Below are 27,451 nucleotides of genomic sequence, written 5' to 3' on the forward strand. Positions count from 1 at the left end.
GCTCCCCGCAGGCAGGCTGCCCCCTCCGGCACCACGTGCTGACCAGGACACAGACACCTGACACACACCTGGTTTGTCCCCATTAGATTTCCTGCTCAGCGTGCAACTCCTCATACTGCTTTTTGTTCCCAGCTGCAGTTCATTCAGCTCAAGCATCATCAGCTCGGCACTTTTTTTTCTCCCGCACTGTGCTTACAAAGCTTTAAAAAGCCTTTTTTGAGGAGCTTACAAAGCATTCTCTTCCCCTAGGTTGAATGACACACTTAGGCAAAGAAACCTCAACACTAGAAGCAAACATTCGGTTCACTGAACATAGCAAGTGTTCCCCAAAATAACCTTTTAATTATTACGCTCAACTTTGTTGTGATCTCTCTACTGTTTCTCACCTACTGTACCAAGACAATGCTTGAAGACTGCATTAGTTAAAAAAAAAAAAAAAGCTCCATCCTCTTTCTGTACTTAAAGGCTCACTATTCATCTATTGACCATTTTTCCCAGAAAGGTACAGCGGGCTTAGCTGACTGAGGCAATTCATTTCCAGGTTTGGGAGAGAAGTTTGTGGTGCTTCTTTGAACAGCAAGGTATATACTTGTAATTCGCCCTCTGAAATATTAAAAAGAATGAATTATTCGGAAAGTTACACAAGAAGTTTAGAACTGTGATAGACTTTAAATAGATTATGGACATATTCCAAAGAAGTGACATATTCTACACGCAAGGACAGCTAAATGTATTTTTCCTTTTATCCCATTTAAAAAAAAAATAAATTAAAAAATCACAGCAATAACAGATTTTAGTACCTCAGCAGCCTGAAACCAGAAGTTGTATGCTACAGGTCATTGGGCTTTGGGGTTTGGTTTTTTTCCTTCGTCATTTTTATTAGGAGAATGTAGTACAGTTCATGATATATAAACAAGGGAACTGACACTTTTTGATGTTCATTGCAGTTCTGTGAGAGGTTCAATCTTTGGGTAACTCAGTGACCTTTAATAGCCCAGTTCCTTTTTTTTTTTTTCCCCAGTAGAAATCAAGACAGTCACATTGCAAGTTATGTTTCTGCAATACTGCATTTATTATAGTGAGCCTGTAAAGGATTTAGCTTCAAGATGAACGAAATGACTTACAAATCTGCCAAAACTGCATCTCTGACTATTCAGTTCAGCTTCTCTTGCTCTACCTTACAAGGAAAACGTCAAACCAAAAAAGACCTACTAAAAAAGATGCATCTGGCAGATCCTGAAATGAACACAAAGCACTGTAGTCATCTTGCAGAGATTTAATTTAACTTCATGCTAAAACTAGAAGTTTGTTAGCTTTTACCTACAACAGAACTGAAATATCTATGGATGCATTCTTTTGGAAGAGAAATCTAGGCTTTGTAGAAAGTAATTCATCACTAAAAATCACTATGCTAAAAAGCAAACAAAGAAGTAAATAAAACCCTTCAGCCAATCACCCTGTCAGTTACAGAAGTGTTTTAAGTTGTCCCAAGAGCTAGTTATATTGTCTAAATAAGGACTATATTGTCAAAACAGTCTAAAGCTGAGTGGTTTTATTACAGTTGGTGGAAAACATCACTTATGAGGAAATATTTGATCAGCTGTGATGTGGTTTCTCATTTTGCTTAAAAAAAAAAAAAAAGAGAAGAGTAGAATACAGTAACTTCACTACAAAAAGAAAAGTGAGACAGGCATCATTTTTATAATTCAACTTCATTACCGCACCCATGTTAATGGTATGGAATTGTCAGCCATAGCTTAGTCCTTGATTTTTTACTTCTGGAAATCGCAGGATTGGTTAAACAAATTACAGAGTCTGAGCATTTAACAAAAAAAAAAAAAAAAAAAAAAAAAAAAAAAAAAAAAAAAGCATGTTTCTAACCGGACCTAGTTGGTTTAGAACTGCACAGACCAGTTGTAAGGGCCCGTCTTAGGCACTTCCTTCTCCATTCACAGAGATGTCTGGGAAAAGGCAGAACCAATGCAGGAGGACACTTGGACAGGAACATTCCCATCTTCTAAGACAGGGCTCTAGTTGTTAATTCTAACAGACTGCCGAGATGGGGTATTCAACTGCATTAGGTCCTTTAGGGAGAAGCCTATTGTAAAATACCAAACGATATGGTTTGAAATGTACAGCAAAATAAGCATTCAAGAGACCTTAGCTTGTCAGTCACGTTTAAATAACAATAAAAATGGTAAACAAGACAAAATTTTGCCAATCAAAATTGGATTTTGTTTTTTTAATCCTTTGTCCATTGAATCATAAACCATCTGACAACTCAGACTAATATAACTGACAGCCCAGTAACACTATTCAGTCTGGTCTTAATCAGACTTTAGATTCACCATCAGGAGCTGCAAGATCCTTTTGGGCTTAGAAGAAACCTGAGCAGACGCACACATTCTCAGCTGCAGACTGGACTAACTCTGAAATAAACATTTTTCAAGAAACCCCCCCAAAACCCACAGGGCTTCCCAAACTTCCCAATTGTTAAAATTTTTAATTCAAGACGTCTGAAAAATACAATTTAGCCAGCACAATACCTTTATTTTGCAATTTGAATTATTATACACAATTCAGTAAAAGCCCACAGGAGGAACGGCATGGAGACTTACCACTTTTTGGCAGTTCCTAAAATTAGAGCCAAAGTGCAACGTCTCCAATTAACCCCCAAGGTAAGAGAACAACACTTTGCTGTTAACAAACGTCACGTTAACACTTAAAACGTCTAATTAGTTATTAAAAGGCCACATCTTCAAATGCAATTAGAAATCATTTAATAAAGTTTTTGCTTGTTTTGGTATGATAAATTGACACATATCCTACAGCTAACAGGTAATGGAACATCGTGTTTTCCCAAGACCTATAAAAAAAGCAAACAACATTGTCCCTACGTTTTTCCATACACCTTAAAAATGAATGCCAGAAACCAATTGTTCCCAGGTATTCAAGTGGAATTTTATTTCTTTCAGACATGCTGTTGCTCTTCTTAAAAAAGAAAAAAAAGGCCCAAACCAAGCTTTTCATACACAGTATCTTGAGGCACAGGTTCCCCTCATACTTAAAGGAATTTTTACACAGGGTGTATCGCATGTTACAACATTGTTGCTATTTGAAGTCTATGGCACATTGATTTTTTGGGGTGAAAAAAAAAAATTCTCCTCTGTGTTCAGCTGCCACAATATGGCACAAAAGTTAGAAGTTAACATCATGGCTAAATATTCTGATGCCTTTTTGCTGGCTATTTTGGGGTGCACATAAATAAAAGGCACACTTTTCCTCTCTCCTCTGAAATTATTTATGTACTGTACAAGCCCAACTTCCCAGCACTGCTCCATGCCTGCTGGCCCAGTGCAAAAAAAGATTTAAGTCAGCATCCAATGCTAGCAGCAGCTCTATATGCTTAACTAATGGCTTTAGCTTAGCATGCTACTTCCACTGTGATAACCATGAGAGGCCAACAGTGTTCCTGAAAAAAATTACACAGCCTAAAAAAAAAAAAGTTATTTATATTCACTTACATGTATATTTTCCAAATGTGTTCACAATTTTCAGAAAGTGCACGTTTTGAAGTCATTTCAGTATTACAAATGTCCATGACCTATATATTATAGCAGCGCCATATACAACAGTATCATTAAAGAACTGTCAATGTTTCCATTACTGACCCTGTTTTGCAAGAGTATAATGAAAATACAAGAATTTGCTCTTAGCTAGAACTTAGTGTCCGTAATGTCTTCAGTATGGTATTCTTAAATATTTGGATTTAATTCTGTACAGCAGTCAGAATCTGAAAAACAGAAGGTTAGTGGTTCTACTTTTTGGCGCTCATTTTTACATAACAAGGATTTTTAAGATGAAAGTGAGCTTACAGCATGTGAAGAGCCCTCAATAATAAAAGCTCCACAAACCATTACCACACTGTTAAAAACTTAACAAAAATCAATAAGATTTAATTAATGATTTGCAGATCCTTACAAAATTACTTTTCGTGATTTAACAACAGATAACATCGATGAAATTATCCCATATAAAAACAACTTAGATCTTAACATCAATGGTCTGACAAACATATTAAACATGAATATTCGGAGTTCGGACTACTACTAAATTTAGCCCCTAAATTTTGCTAAATTTAGATGTGAGAGTTCAGACACTCTCCACTCGATATGCCTTTAAAAAAAAATAAAGTCCAACTTTCAGAAGAGTCTGAAAAACAGCAGTTTCAAGTAAGTTTGGAGCAATTAGGTATTGTGGCTAGAGTTACCATAAATATGGACTACATGCTGACTTGACAAAATTGTGTTAAAAGAAGCGTGAGTTGAACCACTACCTCTGAAGGTTCTTGCTTTGGTTATCTTAAAAAAAAAAAAAAAAAAAAATCAGACTGTTAGAGTAACAGTGCAAGTTCATTATAAAGCCACATGCCTCTCTGTAGATGTTCTCTTTTCAGCTGGTTTTTGTTATGCCCACTGCCAGCAATGGACATTCTGCTTGCAAAATCCACCTCCTGCTGTAAAATGTTTGGCCGAACCAAATGAAGAAAATAATTCTGATATCAGACTCAAATGAGAACGCACTGTTTCATTTAGTTCTTGTTAAGAATATTTAAAAGCCTTCTCCACCTACAGTCTTTTTGAAACACAAGGCACAAAGAGGGAGTGGACATTCCAGCAAGAAGTGATTGTCTGAAATTAACAGTCCACAGCAGTCTTCTAGTCCAGCACAATGAAACAGTTTTGCTGTCCAATTCTACGCCACGTCTTCTAGATAATCTGCAACATCACTTAACTGAGAAATGGTAAGGTCTTGCGTGATGCCTTCAAGCTAGAAAATAAATGAAATCACAAATTCAGGAATCATAGAAACAGTAAGTACTATGTTTTGTAGTCTTTCATATAGCCTCAAGCTTTTTCAGTGAGATTTCATACTCCTTTAGGAGGTGCTCAGACAGATTTTGAGATCTAAGATGACGACACTTCTGGACATGCTGAATAGTAAACCAGTCTCAAATAATTTTTACATGCCTAGAAACAGACAGTGAATTGTGCTACCAAACAATTGTTGTGGGGTTTTTGTTTTGTTTTTAAATTAGTATAGCATCTAACTTGGCAGGAATACTAGGTGTAAAAATACAGAACATAACAAATAATACAACCTTAACATGTATCCTAGGAATCTCTGATAATGGCACATTACTTCATAGAAGGTTAAAATAAGTTAAGACAAGATCAGAATAATGTCAACAAGAACAATTTTAAAAGAATCATACTTTATCACTGGCATTTGACTCTTCTGTTTCCACAGAAATTTCATCTATTTCTTCACCAATACTGATATCACTTTTTTCTGAGCGATGACTAGTACTAAAGAGAAAGAAAATCATAAATGTAGAAATAAGCATTTCGAACATTCAGGTATTACATCCACTTTCACTTTATACCTGACATTTGATCAGGATTTCACTTCCTAGCGAGTTAAATATGAAGTTACTTAAAAATCCCAAACAACTAAAGGCTTTCTACCTAGATGGAGCCATGATAAATACTGATAAATATTTAGGCTTCAATCCTGCAGTTTACAACACCAATACCCTCAAATTATAAGGATGAGGCTGTTAAATATTGTTACTGACTACTTACAATGCTTTACTTTTTAGCTGAATATTTCAGCACACACCATATTCACTGTCTACTAATTAAAGTATTAGAATATTACGTGCATGGTTCAGAAAAAAACCACTAAACACCTTCCACAAAAAAGCAACAACTTATCTCTGCCCCCTACACAACAGGGATCTGTTGTGGTTTCTTTTTTTTTTTTAATTTTGTAACTATATGTAATTAAATAGCAAACTCAAGTTTAAAGGAGTTCAGAAATACTGACAGACTGCAGCAATAGCAACTAGCTGAAATATTATGAAATAATTCAAATATGCTAGTGGGTATCCTTATAACCATGAAATACTATGCCACGGCAATATCGTCCTCTCTTACCTGTTGAAGTCATCAGCATACTCATCTTCATCCCCATTTCCTAAATAAGTTTGAGAAAGTATTAATCAAACAAGTTTTCTCTTCAGGAAATGCAAAACAGAAACTATTCCTGCACCAAAATACATGGTTTGATGGCCAGCAAAAATGGGAGGAGATTGAATTACTTGTGCAGATTAGGAAGAGAGGATGATTTTATGTTTGTCATTAATCTATCTCATTTATACAAACTGTTTTCAAATTGAACACAGGTTTTCAGGATGGCGATTACACTGCTGAAGACAAAACTTACTTATTTGGCAACTCTACTTTGAGATAGAGCTGATACTTCTTATATCACATCATCTTCATGTTGCTCCTAAAGCTTACAAGGCAACTTTCAAAGGGCAGAGGGCAAGCAAATACTGAAAGACAGTAAGACTTGTCTAGCTATCTTTTTCCACAAATATAAAGCCCCTCTTTTTTTAGATACCTAGACAACAAAATTTATCACTTGATATTAGCAAACATATGCACAGAATGAATCAAATTTTTGCTGCATGTGTAAAATACCAATCCACATACAAGACAACAGTTTTCACTTTTCTGTATTCCTTTGGATAAGATCTCACTCTTAACTCCCAGTAAGTTTCACAATGGTGTTAAACAGACTGACAGAAGTAAAAGTTTAAGATTTTAAGTTCAAGATGTGTATTTCCTCTAAGAAGCGAGGTTAGAACTTACAGTTAAAAATATCAGAGCTTCATCACATTTAGCTGTTACTTGCCTAATTCCAGCGATCCCAGTTTTGCATTCACCAACCGCAGGTCTTTCAAAACAGAGTTTCTATTTAAATCTGTAACAAAACAAAAGCATTTATATCAGAAATTTGACTTGTGACTCTTTAATAAGATCCCACTTAAACATATCGATCAACCATTTATAATAAGTGTTTTTATAATAACCTTATATAATTTTGTAGTATAATATAGTAATATTATATCAAATTTTCAGGTCTGAACTCTGCTAACATTTAAAAACATGAGTAGTAAACAGGAATGATCTTCCAGCATTCAAGAGCAGGTTTTACAACATGAAAGGAAACATCCTTAAAGAACTTGTGCACATAATGTAAGATAACAATACAAAGGAGTAAGGTAATTTCAGTTAAAAATCCAAAACATAAGATGCCCCAATGGTAGCATGATATACCAAAACCAGTATGCGGTCACTCGGTGAAAAAAGCATCACTACAAATCACATTACAACCAGAAGGGGGCCACACACAAACACATTTGCATCTGAACACGTAGATCATTCATTACATTATGGGAAATATCTCCTACTTTCATCAAAACACAAAAACATGTGGAAACTTACTATCAGACTCCTTTAGCGAAGGTGCACCAGTCAGGGAGCTTAACCCGCTTTTTAGAGGCGGTGCATCAGAAAGGGATGCTAGACCTCCTGCTTTATTAGCTTCAGTTTTCCTGAAACAAACCAAATAAATAAGTACTACACAGAGCTATAAAATGTGCACAGTGACTTTCTTTTCTATTATATACTAAATTTTCATAAAACTACAACAGCAGTGTTTACAGCAAAAAGAGCAAGGGTAAAGGACTATTCATTCTGCAATCCTAAAAACAGTACGCAGTTTACTGGCACAAGTGTCAAGGAAGACATTTAGTAAGAAAGTCACTTTCTCACCTATGCAAAGACTTCTGCCTGCCTTCTTTCACAGACAGAGCTCCTGCACCTTCATCAGCATCACTATTTTTATCAAGGGGCCTTTCATTATCCCCACATGTAAACGCAGCCAAAAGAAGAAAGATTCAGATATAAATCAATATTTACATTAGTTTGTTTTACAACTAAGAGCTGATATCTGACAAAACTATTAGTCTGTTAGTCCTGAGAGCAGTCAATTCACAGAATTAAAACTTCTCAGTCATTGCAAGAGAGATCTCATCATAGTGTGTTAAAGTTCACATAGCTACTACCTATTCCATTCATATATTTAAAGTGTTGAGTTCAAATACTACTTGCAAGTAAAGGATGAAGAAACACTATTAAAGAGAGATCAAGATTTTCACATTTAGTATTACCAGAACTGTTTGTTACTGTGATTCCGTTCCTATTAGTAGCAGGCAACATTTGAATCATTCATTATATCTAGATCACCAAAATATCATGTATACCATCAAGTATTAAAACATTTCAAAATTTCAAACAACAGAACAGAGACCTAGGGGCAATAAGAGCTTGGATTGTCTCTTATTCTGTCCTTAGTAACAACTTGTTCCCTTCCTCTCTAATGCACCCTTCTTACAGGAACGGGCAAAGCTCCCACAAGGAATTTACCTTTTGCAAACCAAACAATGCTGGTGCCTCTCCTACTCACTCATCCCTTGGGCCTCAGGCACACCAGCACAACATATCACAAAGGGATTTCACCTGAAGAATATGTTCTTTTTTCTCCTTTAGAGGAGCTGCCAGTAGGGTAGAAGCAAAAGACCCAGCAGAGACAGCTCAGTTACAATTAGCTGCCAGCTCATTTATTATTAACATATTCAGCAAACCTTATTATGCAACATTACTATATCATCTACATCACAATAAAATTATGAGGTACAAATTACTACTTGGTGGACTGTGACTCTACTACAGACACACATAATTTAGAAATCTTTTTTTCTGTAGGGAGTTTCTCTACTAGAAAAAAAAATCCTTATTTTACTGAATAATCAGGAGTCTTTTTCTTGGATGCTCTTTTAAAGAAATCCAGTTTACCCAGTTTCAACGTGAATTTCTCTTCTTGCCATATGAAAATGCTCAAGCAATAAGAAATTAGTAAATATTATTATTATCATCCAGAAGTTTTCCCAGCCTTTTCTAGTTTTCACAACTTATCATTTAAACCAATTTTATGGCAATACAACCACCTGCTACAATGATTAGACTTTGGTTAAAGGCTAGTTCAATGAGCTCTTGAGTAAGGACTAAATGCACTCAGATGCACTTTTAATCTTGATACTTCCATTAAGAAAAAGAGAAAATAAATACCATAGAAGGGTTATTTGTAACAGACAATATTTTCCAGATAAAAATCACTGCTCTTTGAGGGAAAAAAAAAATAAATCTGCTCCAACTAAATACATCCAACGAAAGCTGTATTATAAATAACCTTTCTCAAAAAGTCCATTAATTTACTAGAAAGACATCTAGTTTACCTGGCACGATTGCTTTGTGCTGTATGAGAATGATCCCATTCCACAAGTAAGCACCTACTGTAGCGATAATACAAAAAAGTTTATGCTGCCCACTATCAATGTAGTTGGGGGAAGCAGCCAACATGAGGGCAGCTACTGTCAAACTGACTTGCATATGCTTTTGTAACCTCTTCTAAGCTACAGCAATTCTCTGACTAGTCGAGCACAGCAGAACACCATGACACGATCTTGCAGCATTTCTCAAGAGGTATCAAAACTAAGCTTCAAGATAACTCAGCATTAAAACACAAAGACAGGTTTTTCAGTTTTAAAACAAAGCTGTTGTACAGTTCAGTCACTAGTTCTTGTTTCAAATGGAATTTTTCAGTCAGACTCCATAAATGAACAATAAAAAAATGCCCTTCAGAAGCATCTGCAAAACTGACACGTGCAGAGACAACAACACTTCACTGAAAACAGAAATGCACACAAAAGGTACTGCAGCGTGAAAAGGAAGCCCTCAGCTATGAGAAAATTTTCCTTATGGAAAATCTATGGAGCCAGCTGACACATTCACCAGATTTTTTTGTACTCCTTACAAAGCCATACAGATATCTAAAGCACTGTCCCTGTCATTGTCCACTTCCTTTAGTACCGATCACCACTGCAGCTCTGCTGCAAAAAGAAACGCTGATGTCCGTTCCTCATACATGTTCATTCCACCAGAGAAACAGGCTGAGGACATTACATAGTTTAACTAATGCACCTTGAAGTGATACAGGTTTTTCCACTCACGACACACCCAAGAGATCCAGATGACACTGTGCATTTCAAAGAGCAGAATCATAGAAATGCACATTTCAGAAAGAAAGTGTTACAGAACAGATCTAAACATTCGCGTTTACAAGCATGAATAATCAGACATCATCTAGCTTTCAAAGGTCTGCAAGCATACTGAAGACAAAATAAACCTGTGTTAAGTAGAACACCCATGTTACATACCAGCCGTAAGTTCTTTCTGGTTTGGGTATAGGATCATCAAAAAAAGAATCTCCCTCTACATCATCTTCATCCACACCTGGGTCACTTTTTTCTTTGGTATTTAAGTCTTTGTTTTCTAGTTGAGGATCTAGTTTTATTTCATTAGGCAGAAAATGAATGCTTCTTTTGCTTGCTTCTCCTGATGAGACACTTGTATCACTTTGAGTAGTTTCATCAGCCTTGAAAGATAAAGAAAAAAAAGCCCTCACTGAAAGGAATAAGGATTTATGTCTTATAATAATGTAAGTGGTAATATAAACACACAACATATAATATACACCTACCATCACTTTTTTAAAAGTTAGGTCAAATGTATTAGTACTTCCCAGGAATGTATTAATATCATCAGGAATCACATAAGAGAAAAAAGTTGTCCTATCAATTTAGAAAGGAAGTGTTCTTTATTGTTGCTGTCATTAAAAAATTTTGTTCCGTCCTCTGCATTGCTTTGCTATCTAGATCACCTCTATTATAAAAGCAACCAATTTTAAAAGATGATGGACATCAAATAAAAAAAATCTACAGACAGACTGATTCTTATCTTCTAGCTTTGAATATAGGGTGGGTTGTTTGTTTTAAAGCCTGAAAGTTACATGATGTTTTATTAGTGTTATTTTGCAACTCATCTATAATCAAATGTTGTTAGTTACAGCCATTGTCTTCAAAAGATATCAATTTAAACCCTTGCAAATTACTCTAACCCATATTAAATGCTGATCTCTGCAATATAATACTAGGTTTTAAAGTGGCAAGCATAAGACAACTTCAGTCAATGACGCTTTCTCCCTCCAAATACTAAAAACAAATATGACACAAACAAAATACTTTAAAAGTACATAACTTTCAGTCTTTGTATCATGCTTATGGCTCAGTCCTGCAGGTACTCAAACACGTAAGGACTATTCTATATGCTAACTTTAAGATCAAGTAACACACCTCAAGTGGTATCTTTGCAAAACTTCGCGGCCCAAAGAACAATATTCAAATTTACCTAGATAATCAAGCTGTTGTGAAAGTTTTTAAATAACAGCATCTTGTTACCTAGCAAGCAATACTACAATTTTTATCTTCCCCTGGACTTATTAAAATTATAATATAAAAATAATAATTACTAATATCAGCAACAGTTTTTAAACAAAACCAACAGGATTGTTTAATCCAGATAACCAACATATAGGTTGCGCTGTCCCAAGTATTTCTGTATCAGTCTTTAACTTTTGTTCAGAAGGCTGAAGTAAAATTTTCAAACCATAGGCCACGAAAGTTGATAAAGGCCTACCAAGGTCATTTTGTTTCATTCACAGCGACACATTCAATTGCTGGCAGCAGCTCAGTTCTTCTAGGGCAAGAAAAATTACTTATACCTGTAAGTAGCAGTAACAACAATATTTTAATTTCCTATGCTAGAGGAACAGAATTGTTGTTGAAAATTAAGAGCTTAGTGATACCCTGACTGGAGTAAAAGGAAAGTTACAGCTACTTTTATGTTCTGGGCCCTGAGGGAGTGAACTGCTGCTATCTTGTTTGAGAAACTACAAGCATGACAGTTGGCCTTTTCTTGAATTCATGTATCAAAGTTTTGCTAAAGTGAAATAACTACTTTGAAATCATAGCGATAATTTAACTGTGGCTAAGGGTTAAAAGAGCAACGTGCCTACCTTGGGTTTTCAGACTAACGGTGTCAATAAGATAAGTCAGAGTGTGGTTTCACACTTGCACTTAAACAAATGTAATTCTTTGCTGCTGCCAAGAGCTGTGGTCTTGGTCCCTCCTAGCAGACTCCTTTCTACATTACAGGTACTGGTTACCAGGTCACAGCCAGAGCCAGTTCAGCTCACAGGTTTGCTGAAAAACCACCCAAGAATATCAAGTTTCAACCAGGAAGTCTAGACTCTTCAGGTAACTTCCATGTTGCTCCAGTCAGGACTAGCTAAAGTTTCCTCCTTCTGCATTATTTTTACTCCAAGTATGTTGCACAGGCAGAATATTCTCCCATCCTGCCTATGCCAAGGAGAGAGAAGCAGGAAAAAATATTAAAAATAAAAAAAAATAAGAACTGTAGTCCCATTAAAATATCCACTACTTACTCTTAGAGGAGTATGTAACTCCAACCAACAGCTGCTGCTGTTTCTATGAGGAAATCTCCATACAGAAACCAATCTTCTCCCATTTCTGAGATAAATATAGTTTCAGGAAGGATTCAGCAATATATTATGAAAAGCATTTCCAGAACACGTTCATCTATCTCCCACTGCAATGGAATTATGATTTGCTTTCCATAGAAGATGGATATAAAGAATATAAAAAGCCTGATCATAAATTCAAACTTGTTGGAAATTATATTCTACTTGCAACTTCACCACATCAGAAAGAGTATGTAAATGAAAGTGTTCTTATTGCCACCTCAGCTGCTGCTGCATGCCATAAGCATTCAACTCCTAACTGTGGTGTTCTGACAATGCACAAAACTCTCCTTAAAAAAAAAAAGAAACACGGTCCAATGAATTATTTTTTTACCACACTTTAATACTTCTTGCCCAGAATTAAATACTCCTATCTGGTAGTTTCTCTAAAAGATAGACCTTAGAATAAATCTTAGAATCACTTTCTTGTGTCCATATACTTATTGGGGATTAGGTATATACACATTAAAAAAAATGCCACTATCAACTGGACCGGTCCCAATCCCTACCATTAAGCTGAAGTCAGTCAGTCAGTAGGAGAAGCTTTTGCATCTATGGACTAGTATATCTAAATAGTCAACAGCAACCTGAAAAAGAATTCTGACAACCTCAACACAAAGAAGAATATAATGCTCTGCAATACAGTACCACTTCTGGAAAACAGCACTAATCTTTGGAAATCATTCAGACATGGTTTATATTTATTTTCTATCCACTTTGGACACCGCTATTTGAGGTGGGTACAGGAGTTCCTGTTTTGTACAGGCCCAAACAATTGCGACAAAAAGAACTAAGGCTGTCATTTATTACTATTACAATACTAAACAACAGTATGACTGTAACTACTCCATGATACCTCCCCTAAAGCAGAGTTTCCAGGTGTAACTTAAAACTCATTCTTATCAATCTAGTTTCCTAATGAAAAAAAAAAAATCTTAAGATGTTATACTGCTCTGTGCTTGTCTCTCCCTGTCTTCCCCTAACTAATGTATTTTGGACTGGCTGGCTAAGTTCAACCACTGCAAGAAGAGTAGAAGTTTCAAAAAAAACCAAAACAAACCAACACCACAACAAACAACCCTGCATATCTGCATTGACAAAAGGTTTGTCAAGAACAGATATAGAGAAATAAGACTCATAACAAACAGAGGATGGACCAGCCGCGAGACATCGGCATACACACCCGGAAAAACACCCATATGAAACCTGGTTAAATTTACAAGCTACTGGAACTACTCTTTTTTTCCTCTTCTAGAAAAGTGTTTTTTTCCTAAGGAAAATCCATAACAAACACTTAGCTCATCTCTTTATGACCTACTTATTTCAAATAAAGTAATTTAAACCTGAAGATGAAAGGTGGTATATGCAAAGGAGAATGGAATATTTATGACGTCTAACTCATATTCAGCAGTAGTTCTTAGCTAATCTAGAACCACTTTAAGACAAAAGTAGGAGCTCAGGTATGAAGCAACTTTAGAAACAGTGACATTTAATCAGCATTCAGATCTTCTTAGTGGATTTGTTTTGTTTTAAAAGACAGTGCCAAACAAGAGTTTTCTCCTGAAGCAGGTCTGAAATTATCAGAATTTCCATTCAAAGTCCAGTTACAGAATTATTAGCTTTTAAGATACTATCAACAAGCACAGCAATTAGTTACTTAATCTTGAAATGAAGCTTGCTTTTCAAATTGTATAGTTTTCTGGTTTTGCATAGCAAAAAAACCTAAAGAACTGAAATAAAATGAAGCAGTTCCAAACTGAGCTGTCATTTTATTTTCTTTTATCCTTATCACTCCCTCTCCCAAACAAATAAACTAAGAACAAAATCCATGCAATACTGCATTTCTCAGCTTTCATTAGTGAGTTGGAAAGCTTCTAAGTTATTTCCAGTAATCTTGAAAATAAGCTATTAAAACTTTTAATGTGATCAGATTACATCAAAAATCTGTACAAACTTTAGTATTTGAATCAGGGTTGGTTTGCTTTTTTTAATTTATTAACTGGGTGTAGCGGGTAGCTGGTTTCTTGTGGAAAAGAGGCTTAAGTGATCATGCCCCTTTCTGTACCGTACACTTTCCCCTAATTCTCAACCTCTTGGTCAGTTCCAGTCAGATGTAAAGGAGTATTAGAAGCCTGGAAGATGTTAGTTAATACAGATTTTGTGCTAACAGGAAGCAACAGAGAAAAACCCACAGGCCCCAACACAGAGACAGTTGTATCCTAACACCTTATAAATCCCAAGCAGCCATCAGCCAGCTGCCCAATAAACATACAGGTTCACTCCAACCCGTCTGTGTCTCACAGAGACGCTGTCACCTAACTAGACGGAAAGGTACAGGACTTTGCAGATCATTTAAGTGAATGCCATCATATCCACAGTTTCATAGGAGTTCTCTCTTCTACTTATCTCATGCATGTTATGTAGCTTTTTCATTATATATAAACAATCTTACCTTATTTGGTATAGGGTGTGTACTTGATCTTCCATCAGATGATTTTGATGTGGGGCATGGGCTATCACTTAGAACTGGAGCAACCTAAGAAGTTTCACATAAACATTATGAAAAATATATTGAATTTTGTCATAATACCATCCAACAAGAAACAAGGCTACCATCCTCACTCACACAGTATGCAAACTGACGCTATGTTAGGAAGTCTATGACAACTACTTCCGAATTAAGGCTTTTGTTCGGGTACTGAATGCATCTTGGATGCAGACAATTTTCTTTCAAGCCACAATCACAACTAATCAAATACTATTGATTGGATTGCATTCATTTAATTAACAATTTAGCTATATATTCCATTAAAATATCACTGTCATTGCCTGCAGGTATTTCAAGACTTTCATATATTTAGTTCTACATACATACGTTTTCAGAGCAGCTTTAAAGCTTTTACCAAAACCAATTCTAGACACTTCAGGTCATATTAAAATTAGAAGTATGCCAAAGAAAATATGTACAGCTAAAAATGTTATCAAACCACACTAGAAATTAGAAAATACGTGACACCGTGTTGTGTGTCATTTATCTGGGTTCACTCTGTGTTACTATGTTGTAGCAGAATATTAGTAGAGACTACTAGGGTGGCACTAAAAATAATAGAATAGTCATAATCTTTATCTTTCAGCATTGTTTTCTGATAAGTTATGTTGAAGGCATAACACAATATACTAAAGACTTGAGACAGTACAATACTACAACAATAGCCAAGTGTTCTTAATTTCAGGTTTTTTTTTATCATTGAAATGAAAATTAATAAAGAATTATGAAGAAAGAAAGAAATTATATGTTAACACTACTTACCTCTTCACTGCCTGAAATCTTTTTCTGCTGACATTGTCTAACAACCTCCAACAACAGGGGACCACCCACAGTACCTTCTGCTTCTACAATTCCCAAATCTCGAGCTAAGTTTTCTCGACCATCAAGGCCATTTAGCTAGAGAGGGAAACACAAACACATTGAAATAAAATCACAACACAGAAATAACTGTCAGAAAACACAGTACATATTTTGTAATATAGCTCCTAAAGCTTTTTGCTCTTATTTAACAGAGCAATATTTTGACTGAACAGTGATTATTTGTTGCATGCAGACTAAAGTAACGATAGCCTATTGCATCATCTACTTCTGATCTGTACCTGAACTTATCACAGACCATCCAAAGTTGTTTTAAATATGCAAGTATTCATCATTAGCAAGCTTCAGGATTTAAGGATTTATGTGGTCAAGTTACTTTAGCCTATCACATTTAAAAGTGGATCCTGGGACACGTAGCCAGTGTAATTCAATATCAAAAGCCTAAAAGCAATCAGTTGGCCTTATCATCATTGTAGGTCCCTTCCAACTGAACTGTTCTATTCAATCACTTTGTGTCATGTGCATCTGCGCAAAGTCCTTTGTTTCACTGAAATTTCTCTCAGAGTAGATTACTGACATTATTTTAATTTTCATGTAACAATAGTAACTTAATACCATGACATAGTAAAATTATTGGCAAAAAATGTTGCAGGAGTATTCTGTTGTATACACTGTCATATGATTTCACAAAAGTTATTAATTTGTTCATTCAAAATTAACACATTTTCAAGCATTGATTTCTGATAAAGGGAATATTCACTTATATTAGCACACTTCCCTGGAATATGTGTCTTTATGGCAGCAAGTACCTTTTACAGACTAAATATAAAAAATTATTTAGAATAAACACAAGCAAGTGGCTTAAACAAATCTACTATAGCTTCTGTATCCATTGCCATGCACTCCAAACAATCCGCATAGCATACAAATAAAACAAGTATATCTTACTGTGCTTGATTCAGGCTGAAAAACAGCCAACGTAAAATCAAGATTGAAAAAACGTAGAAATTCTGCAACAAGACCTGCTACCAAGCGACCTAAAAAGGAAGTGAGAAGAGTAAAAATCTTTCTTCAAAGATTTAACATTAACATGTCGTCAGTATGAACATCTACATTGATTCAACACTCCTGTAAACATCATTCAGACATTCAGCAAACTACCACCACATAGCAAATTTGTATACCATTTCCCTAATTTCTAACTCAGCCATCATATCAAAATTATTTAAGTCAGCAATACTGCAGGAGCAAAAATAGATATTGCTTACAAAATTCAGGTGCAAGATCATGTTTTTAGACTATTCAGCTGTTTTAAACACTTCATTTTGGCATTTCTCCTATGTGCGCATTCACCACTGTACCCCTACCATGAGTTTTCACTGGTTGGTGTTTCTATTGGTCTAGAATGCTTCTGAGTTAGCATAATCTTAACTCATCATGAAATATTAATTGAAATGCATTAGTCAGCTCAGTTAAAAATACGACTTCAGCAATATTAACTTCAAAAATTATAGACTGAATTTACTCTGAATTAATAGTAACTATGACATTTGACAGGGATAAAAGCATCCTTTACCTCATGAAGACAGTACAGTAATAAAAGAATTGAAGACTTAATCCATTGTTTTCTATTTTTATTATTTTGAGAAGTATACTAAACAAAAAACTTACCATCTTTTGTACCTAAAAAACTTTTCAAGCTTTCATTTACCAGAGGTGTTTTGTTCTGTCAAGAAGCAAAAACCAAACGGTAATTAGCATCATCCTCATACTAGCAAGAAATTGAAAGCCACTGCAAGTTGGTGTTTTGGTGTACGCTGTTCCACAATGGTGCCTGGCACATGTAATTCACTTCTTCAAAATCTACCTTTGTATTACTTCTACTACCTACAAGTAAAAGCTGCAGAGCCATACATTTACTTAGGCAAATTAAAACTGTCTCAGTATTTCTATCATAAAAGCTATAGAGCTAGAGTAATTTCACCAAAATTCTTAATAGCATACTGATTTTTATTTACTTAATGATTAAAAAGGTACGGTAAGCAGTTAACTTCTCAAACTGCTCCTCTAATATAGTGCCAAGTTTGCTTAAGGAAATTCAGTCCCACTTTTTGGAAAATGGGAATTTACAAATCATCTAGACAAAGTGTGGATCATGTTAATTAGTGGCTCACAAGTCAATGCTAATCTTCTATTAATTAAAACACCTTCAAAGATATCACAAAAATGTTTTTTCTCCCTGTTAGATTTGCCCCCTTCAACTTTGATTTTTAAACAGAGATAAATCTATGTGCTATGTTTAAGTTTGTCAAAATTGTTCAGGGATTTTTCAAACCAAATTCTAAATGCCATTCCTAACATATCAAAATATCCTGGGTAAGAGCCTAACTTGAAGAAAAGGATCTGTTATAGGTATTTATCACTATAGTCATAAATGCTAACACACACAAGAAAGTGCCACACGAAAAACGAAATATATGTTGCTTAATATTTAGGAATACAGAGTAGTGATAAATATTAATATATTTCCAGTGTCTCTACAGTGTAAAATTAAAATATCATGATGCATTTAAGCCTTTTGAAAAAAAGGGTGATCAACTGTAGCAAATCTCTCTTCAGCCCTATTACTCTCCAGATAGTCTGGGAGGTTGTTCTCTGGGTACTCTATAATATGCTGACACTTCCCATAAGAGATGGCACTGTTCTGCTATATCACTCTTCCATTATGTCTTCTTCGTCAATCTTACGTTAGATTTCTGGAATATCATACCATAGAATAACCCCTCCTTACTAATGTCACAATAACGTCTGTTTCGGTTGTGCAATTTTCCAGAAAGAGCACAACCATCTAACCAATAGAAGAATTGGACAGTTTTCCATTCTTTCCTTTTGAAACAGAGAGCCTGGACATATGGCACCCTCTCCTCTATACTTCTGGAAAATGGAAACAGACAGGAAATGAGGGAATGCCAGCAGTAGAAGGCATCATAAAACTAGCATCTACATACCACAGCAGTATTGTTATTTAATCACATTAGTATCACATAATCCTAATATTATTATATTGTCAAGGTATCAGTACATAATCCATCTCTTAATTCAGAATTCTTCCTTAAACATAAGGAAATTATCCTGAAGTTAAAATATCCTGAAATTAAATATAAGCAAATTATCATACAACATTCTTATGAGAAACACCAAAAGCATTAGCATACTTGGCAAGTTACTTCATTACACTGCTTTCACAAAATGCTTGTCAAAAAACTCACACTATAACATTTTAAATTTCAAAAGACAGTATTCCAATTTGATAAAATCTTGATCAGTCAGATAGAATTTTTTTTTAAAAGAAGTATTTGATGGAAAAGATATTTAGTTATTTTGGTCAATTGGACAGAAGCAATATCAAACCAGCAGAAATAGTTACTTAAAGCTACAGTTTCAAAAGGCTATGTTTAACAATTCCTACCTCTGAACATCAGGAAACACCCTGATAGTCCTGTTTTGTGTTCTTTAAGCATCATGCAGCAATACATAATTTTCTCTTCTTACATTTCACAAACAGAAAGTATTAAACCTATTATATTTAATTCTACATGAAGAAATATAAGGATGCCGATTTTTTTTTAATTTAATTTTTTTAAGGTTCTCTTACCTCTACTTTCTCTTGTTCTTCTAATGCCAAAAACACAGCTGCTCGCAACTCTGCCTGCCAAATAAAAAAAAACAACAACAAAACAAATAGCATTTCTACAAGCACTGTTTTCCCTATGCAAATAGAATGCACAGAGCCACCAAGTAGCTTGACAGCTATTTGTTTCTCCTCAAGCAATTTGGCATCGATTGTAATCTACATCAGTGCAATTAAGACACTTAATGTTACAGGCAATGTGACTTGAGGCTGGGAAAGAAGAGTTTTCAGTCTGAGAAAAACAAGGCAAGGGGCGGTATTTGATACAAGACTTCCTAAATTGTTTCTTCATACATAAAAAGATTCCAAGTTACCTACATTACCTCCTTTCAGTTTCTTCTGAGAGTTAAAAATCCAGCTCTTTCAGGCAGCTTTGAAACACCTACCCCTCATTTACAATTCATTCAGGAAACATGAAAAAAATACATTAACTTTTTAAGATGTATTTTCACAAGGTTAAGATATACAAAATTCCTATGATTTCTTGTCAGACCATGGTCAAAGAAACAGAATTTCTCAAGGAAAAGAGAGCATGATTCCAGCCATTCAAATACTCTGTAGTGAGGTTTTACCTAATTGATTTTGAATACCTTAATGTCAAGGACCAGAATTCTTCTAAGGACTATTTTGAATATTTAAACTTAAACCTTGCCTACTTTTTTAAGTACTACAGTTTCTCTACTTCTTTCATTGAGCATATCAAACAGACAACACACGTTACATTTGATGAAGTAGTCTGCCACTTTAATCTTTAATCAACTTAATATGACATTTTGAAGTAGCCAGTAGATAACACTGAAGTAATAAACTATAAAAGACGGTGCTACTCTGTATACCAGTTTTCTCTAAAGCAAAGAGGAAAGCAAGCTTTTAAAGAAAGATTGATTTCCATAACTAAGGGTAAGAACAATATGAAGCGACTGGATTTCCTCATGTATGTTACAAAAGGTAATTAAACACGGATTAGTCTGTAACTGTTCCCTCCCACCAGTAAAAAAATAAATCATTTCATGGGAAAAATAAAATAAACACTTCCTTTTAAGCATAACCCTCTTTGGACACCTTTTTAAAGGACAAAAAGTAATTAAAAAAAGTTAAACATATTTCTTATCAAAAGAAGTGTAAAATGCTTACCACGATTGTATGCAATGGTCATGCTGACACTGCAGTTACATTTTTTCAGGTACTGGGGTACACCATTCAATCAGCAAATTTAACATTTAACTCTCAGACCAACAGCTAACAACTTTATTTAGTCTTACGTCGCTATGAAAAACTTCAAATGGTTGCATCTTTTCCACTGCTGACACAGAAACCAAGTATACTTACATAAGAGGACAATAACAACAACAAAGCATTTGTGAAACAGACTTGCTGTTACAACTGTTCAAAATAAAAGACACCAGCCATTACATGTGGGTAGGGGCAAACCCCCTTAAGGGTCTGGATCAGAAGATTGCAGAATAAAGTTGTCTGGACATAGTTGCCTTTACATCAGCTGATCCAGAGTCTGACCTGTTTGAGATTTTTGGTACAATATCACAACTGTCATTCCTTTTCACATAACGGTGATTGATTGTCTGCTCCACTCCTCTAGGTCCAACCCAGTGGCATTTAAATACAGACTGAGGTGCTTTTCTTCCTCTATGCATTTATTTAATGTCAGAGCGTCAATTTCTCCCAGATGTCACCATTCCCCATTAATAGCAGGTTCATTTTTATTTCCATTAGTGCCCAAATAATATCCTTAAGGTCACCAGAAGACAATGCCACTGGTATTTACTATATCTCCCTTTGGCCTTCCTGCATCATCTAGATCAACACCCTACAGCCTTTCCACAATAAGCAGCCCTCCAACTGGTCCTTCAATCCTGCGAGCATGACAGTAAGTTAGAAGTTAAGCACTCCTGTACTATCTCCACAAGGAAGGTTTACACCTGCACAACTTTCAGCCTCTCTGCTTACTAACTGCCATATACCTCTGTAGATAAAGACCAAGACTGGCCGAGCATTAAGCAGTCTAACCACCGGTCATCACCCCAGGCTAAAACTTTGTGTGAATCAGGCTAAAAGCCTGTACCAGACTATATGCATCATAAATACAAAGCTGATACCAAACTGCAAACAGCAACTTCACTGCCAGTGTTACTCAGTACCATCCCTGTCACTCACCATCTGCAAAGTCTGTGAGGTTCTCATCCTTGAGCAGGACCAGTAGTTTGCATGACCATTTTAGACCACTTAATGGAAAACGCTTCAACTTAGCGGCCTTCATTGGCTAAGAAAGTTAAACTTGCTGGTAGTGTAATTGAAAAGATGAAGAATGTTGGAAAAGAAGTAGGAAGAATCCATACCACAAAGGAAGTAGTAAACACCTAAAAGCCATAAACTCTAAATACCTGCAGCTGCATTTATCACGTGCTCACTGCACCTGTCACAAGCGGTTCTCGTTCTCATGTTCCTAAAAGCAGGATACATCCACAATGCTTAGAGGACCATACTGACAATTAATTTCAGTTAGTTAATCTGATACCATTAATAAGTGGTTGTATTTTACTTAACTTACAAAAATAAGAAGAAATAAATGTTACATAAAAAATTTAATGATTCTCCTTGATTCCAAGAAACAAGCTGACTTTCTGATATGAACTGCTTTAAAAAAAAATGAACAAACAAAAATGACAACATCCAGAAAACACAAGATTACACTGTAGTGTGCAGCATACTCATTATGACAGTTAATAATTCAAAGACATTTAAAAGCATTGTTCATTATAATATATGGAATGAAGATGAAAAAGCAAATAGGACAATTTTAACTGAGCTATTAACAGCCCGTTTTAAAAATAGCATTTTCATTCTATCTAACAACACGTTATCTGATAGTACCTCATTTGTCTTGGTTTTGAATGAAATTAGCAAGAAATTAGCAATAACAGTATTAGCTGGCCAAAAGCATTGCTAGTCATACGATATTAGTGATGTTAACCTCTCTCATATTTGTAGCAACAGCAAGTTCCAGAGAAGATGCAAAATCCAGGTGGCATAAACTTATTTTTCCAGAAGAGATTAAAAGATAAAAACCAAAACAAAATAAGACAACAAAGGAACACAGTAAGAAGCACAATGGCTCTTCTTACTCTGATGATGACAGCCACCCTAGGAGAGAGAAAGATCACATTCTCTTCAAGGCAGACGAACAACTCTATCTGTACAGCATGCATTACACAGGATCAGTGATAATTTTCACTAATGTACAAATATCCAGTTATATTCTGTATGTTAACAGAATTCACTAGGAAACAGTCTTATCCATCAGAGTAATTCCAATGATTAACAAGTTTTATATATATATATATATTTATGTATATATAAACACATACTGCAGCTTAAAGACAGGAAATTCTCAACTACAAGCAACAAATATATTTACACATCTTCCAGTTTTCACAATATGACTTCATTAAACACTCCAGCATTCAAAGTCTAAGGTAAACAGAAAAATCATGAACAGATTTTTAAGATGTCACACAAGTAACATTTTTTTCAGCTAAATAATTTACAGCAACACTGATGCACCCAATAAATTAATCTCAAAATAAAAATAAACTAATAAACTGCAACCCATTATAAAATCATGATGTACTAGAGAACAAAAGCATCACTTTAAGTTTCTTTCTAAAAAATTACTCGTTGTTACAAAATGTATTAGGTGACAGCCAGATACATTCTATCCACTGAAATAATTCCACTTGAACTGTAATCCTTCTAGAGCTGTCTTTACCTGTAGTGCTTAATACCAATTCAGCTATACAATGTCCATACAATTTTTGTTAATGTATCTACTTCAATAAATCTCAAATACATTATTATAGTTAGCTTTCTAGCCTCATCCATCTTGAAAAAGTGGTGAGCACTCATTCTGAAATACAAAATAAACAACTGTTTTGATAATATGTAAATGTTCATTCACATTCTATCACATAATAAAAAAATACAGACATACAATAGAAAAAGAAACACTACTGATCACAACTATGTTTGATTTTTTTTTAATGAAAGGATGATGGCAATTTACTTTTTTTTAATGCATGGTGTGATCTGATTTCAATTAAAAGCTGACAATGTAAGATGACTTGCTCAACCTTAATTCTTCTGGAAGAAGGGAGCTTTTTGTCACGTGCTAGCAGAACAAGTTCTGTTAAGTCATTAATACTATCAATTAACAGACAGCCATCAAAGTTGTGTGCCAATTAAGGTTTACAGCTAAGAAAAAACCACCATGAATTCCTCAAATGAGCAGTCTTAACCATAAGCATACCAATTACTAAAAAGTAACTCCTAGTATTAGAGAGACATAACCCAGTAAGTAGGATGCAGTTTATGGTTTTGTAGGTCATTTGCTAGTAAGGTGCTACCTTACACCATATTAACTGCTACGCGCTTGTAGCACTCTAGAATAGTGAAAATTACAACAAATATATTTACACAAAACTCAACAAACTGGCAAACATAATACAAAAACTTGCATACTACACAAAGGCAGGAATTAAGAAACTGCAACTCACGCTCAATATGACCTAATTGGCTTGTGGGTTTTTTTTTTAATTATCATTTTACTATCACCATACTTTTATTGGTTGACACTACTCAAGAGGTTAACAGGTGTCTCAAAAGGCCTATTTGACACTTAACTAGAAAAAGGTCTCCCTGCTCAAAAAATAGTTACACGAGCTAGAATCTTCATCTACTTATGGAATTTAAACAAGGATTACCCATTTGAAACGTAAGAACAACACATTTTTAATAATGCTGTTTTGTTGAAAAGTATGACAACGAGCCCAAAATCTAGTGGACTTCAAAGTACACACACAAAGATGCTCTCCCTTCCGTTAACCACTTCAGTTGATGAACTGCTCTGAAATATTGGCAATGAACATCCACTTCTTGAATACTTAAAATAAAACACTGTGGATAAACGCCACCATCCTTGATCTGAAATCCAAATTTCATTTCTCCTAGCTTGGATGGGAATCCAGCAGTTCTTATGCTTTCATATCTGTATGGCTCTCAGCTATACAAAAATAGTTATTGCTGGAAGCTTTTAACTTGAACAAGAACACAGGGAAGCAATTTTCATGTCCTTTCTTACACAAGCTCAGGCTACACCACAGGCCTGGAAGTAGCGTATGCTCCATTACAACGCTATCTTCCATACATTTTATTAACTTAGCATTATTTGTTCCCTGTAGGCTGGCAGCATCCCCAGAGTTCTCAGCCTTAGCAAGCCTCCAAGACGCAGCTCAAGCAGAACAACGTTCAAACAGCGACCCTCAAGAACCCCTGCTTAAAATTCTCAACGGGGGCTTTTCGTATCGAAGCAGAGAAAAACTCCGTCCACTTTGTCCCGCACCACCCGGCGGCCGAATGTTTCCAGAGGGCTTGGCAGCAGCAAGAGAGCTCTTGCGGCCACACGGTTATCTGCCAGGCCGAAACCGCATGGCCAGGCGCCGGGCCCCCGGCGGCAGCCCAGAGCTCCCCTCCCTCTCCCCGCCTGGGCAACCGGGCGGGTCCCGCAGCCGCCGGGCAGACCCCATGCGGCGCTCAGGCCTCGGGCCCTCGCCTCCGCGTCCAGCTCGTTCTACCGCGCACGGCAGGCGCTGGACCCGGCTCCCCGCCGAGCCCCAGGCCCAGCGGCCGGGGAGCACCACGGGGAAAGAAGGCGCCACCGCCAGGCCGTGACGCCGAGGGAGGGCCCCGGCCGGGGACACCGGCTGGAAGCGGCAGGGAGAGGGGACGAAGCCCGTGAAGCCTCGGCGCTCCGCGGGGCCGTTACCCGCCGCCAGCCAGCGCTCCCCCCTCCCCGCTGGGCAAGGCGTAGGCGGACAAGAGCCTCTCCTTCCCCCCACCTTAATCTTATTGAGCACCCCGCTGCTCTCCAGCGTCTGCACCAGCAGGTCCCGCAGCTCGGTGTCCTCCTCCGTGGCTGCGGCCGCCATCTTGTTTCTCCCTGACAACCGCCCAAACTGCGCTAGCGGCAGGACGAGCCCGGCAGATTCGCCCCCCGCTGCCGGCGGGGGCACCAACCCAGCGGCGGACCCGAGGAGGCGAGGCGCGGCGGGCCAGGCGGCCGCCCTCGTGCGCCGGCCCGAAAGGGGACGCGGAGAGGTGGCGGCCACCCGGCGCCTCCGCCGCCCGCGGTGCCTGGAAACTGCGGCGGCGAACAGTCAGGGCGGCCGCCGGGCGGGAAGTTTAAAGCGGGGGGTTGGCGTTAACGGCTGAACTGCGCGGCCGTTCGCCTTCGGCCGTGCCGCCACCCGATCACCCCCGCAAGCTGCCCCTCGGCCCCTTCTTGCCTCCCTCACGCTTGGTGTTCCCCCGCCACGCTCGAACACTAAAGCAACCCGCCCTCTCCCGCACCATCTGCTTTGCTTTCGTGCTCTCTCCCCCCGAGCGGGAGGGGACCAGCGCTGACACGGCGCTAAGGAGCGAACAACCGCCTCCCCGCAGCCGAGCTCGCCCCAGCAGCCGGGAAAAGGCAGCCCTCGACCGCTGAGGGAGGGCGGCGACTCCCTCATGGGGGCGGCAGGCCCCCAGCGAGGCCTCCGACATCGACCCCGCCGCGCACCCGGCCTCCGATGGCATTAAAGTGGGTCCTGGAGTCCTCGTTTTACAACAAGCGTGTTCGTTATGTTCAAAGCGCCGGGCGGTGCCGTAGGTGCGTGAGGCTCCAAAGTTATTGTGCCTTTTTTTTAATATATAAAGCTTTGTAAGTTGCAATGCTCAATTTGCAGCGCTAGGTGTTGCTTTCAGGCCTTTTTTTTTTCCACGCTGAACTTGCTATGATTTTTTTTTTTTCTTCTTTCCCTGCAGAGAACTCAAATACACGGTAAAGAATCTCCGAAGCTGTGACTATTCAAAGCGAGGAAGCACAGCCTCCCCGGTGGAGCGGGACCATGCTGGAAGCTGATTTTCAGGACGGCGCAGCAGGTGGCACTGGTTCTCCAGCGATACTCTAAAGCCTCAGCCGAGCCCCCCGGGGGGGGGGACACAGGTGTCATTCCTGCCGCCCCGCTTCTGCCGAACCCCCGGGAGGCCCTGCCGGATGCCTCAGACCGTTTCTGTAGCCCCTCAAAAAGGTATAACATCGCATTTCGAAGTTCTGAACACTCCGGTAGAAAAATTGTGTTAAAGCAAACCTGCAACACTGCACTTCTTAAAGCAAGACAGTAATATTTCCATCTCATTTTTCAAAGCCCTATCAGAAACAAATCCTAAATGCAGCAACATAACATCTGGTATTACAACTACCATTTTCATTTGTCCACCAAATCTCCAAACTTAATGGAAAGACAAAACCCACTTGACACAATACTTGATAGAGATCGCAAAGGAAAAAAAAAATCAGTAGACTTAGAAGACAGTTTATAATTTCTAATATTCATTTCAGCATTTCGGTAGCAGTGGCTTTCTGCTCTCAACTACACGTAGAATATTTCAAATCCAGTCTGCAGATAACCCTTTTTGAGCTCTGCTAAATACCAGACTATTACTTAGCTAAATATTCATCGCCTAGAGGGCAGCAAAGCATTCTAATAGCCCAACTTCCCATCCAGAACACAATGTCTCAAACTGTCTCATGTTTGATGGAAATACTGCCATTTTGAACATATATAATTCCCAAGTCTACCTTTACAGAAATCATAGAAACTCATTGCAAAAGATAAGCCAAAATTATTTTTCCTGTTTGTACAGCAATGTAAATGTGACTAAGATATTACCACAGAAAGAAGAAAAAGTGTTTTTCATGTGAAACCCAGTATAGTTTTAAGAAGATTCTGTAAAATCAGCACTGCAATATTAAAAAGAAAAATAAATGCTGTGATGACATTGCTACAGGCTCTTAACACAAATCAAATTTAAGCTTTCAAAATCATGCATGGAGCAAGCCTATTGACTTAAAATTAGGACACGGGAATATA

At 37.2% G+C, this 27,451-nt stretch overlaps 1 protein-coding gene across 2 annotated transcripts; it reads right to left on the bottom strand.

The window, feature by feature from the left end:
* Positions 1 to 1,883: 1,883 nt before the first annotated feature.
* CEP43 (centrosomal protein 43) lies at positions 1,884 to 25,493 on the bottom strand. 2 transcript variants are annotated; one of them, XM_063329157.1, is made up of 13 exons: positions 25,379 to 25,475; positions 21,869 to 21,930; positions 19,434 to 19,487; positions 17,450 to 17,504; positions 16,727 to 16,815; positions 15,722 to 15,856; positions 14,864 to 14,947; positions 10,190 to 10,407; positions 7,356 to 7,465; positions 6,763 to 6,831; positions 6,000 to 6,039; positions 5,276 to 5,369; positions 1,884 to 4,830 (listed from the first exon to the last, which is right to left on the bottom strand). In XM_063329157.1, the coding sequence occupies exons 2-13, from the start codon at positions 21,878 to 21,880 to the stop codon at positions 4,756 to 4,758; spliced, it is 1,035 nt and encodes a 344-aa protein (XP_063185227.1). In that variant the 5' UTR covers positions 21,881 to 21,930; positions 25,379 to 25,475; the 3' UTR covers positions 1,884 to 4,755. The 2 variants fall into 2 exon arrangements, with proteins under 2 accessions (XP_063185227.1, XP_063185226.1); XM_063329156.1 differs by lacking the exon at positions 21,869 to 21,930 and having other exon boundaries at positions 1,885 to 4,830; positions 25,379 to 25,493.
* Positions 25,494 to 27,451: the final 1,958 nt, after the last annotated feature.

The sequence above is a fragment of the Chroicocephalus ridibundus genome, chromosome 3, assembly GCF_963924245.1.
Source record: "Chroicocephalus ridibundus chromosome 3, bChrRid1.1, whole genome shotgun sequence".
NCBI classification, from domain to species: domain Eukaryota; kingdom Metazoa; phylum Chordata; class Aves; order Charadriiformes; family Laridae; genus Chroicocephalus; species Chroicocephalus ridibundus.

Excerpts from the sequence above, each read along its gene's own strand:
- CEP43 (XM_063329156.1), bottom strand. The coding sequence starts at position 25,468 with ATGGCGGCCGCAGCCACGGAGGAGGACACCGAGCTGCGGGACCTGCTG. Across the intron at positions 16,816-17,449 it reads TTTTTTAGGTACAAAAGATG|GTCGCTTGGTAGCAGGTCTT; the intron begins GTAAGTTTTTTG and ends CTTCCTTTTTAG. Across the intron at positions 14,948-15,721 it reads AGATTTCAGGCAGTGAAGAG|GTTGCTCCAGTTCTAAGTGA; the intron begins GTAAGTAGTGTT and ends GAAACTTCTTAG.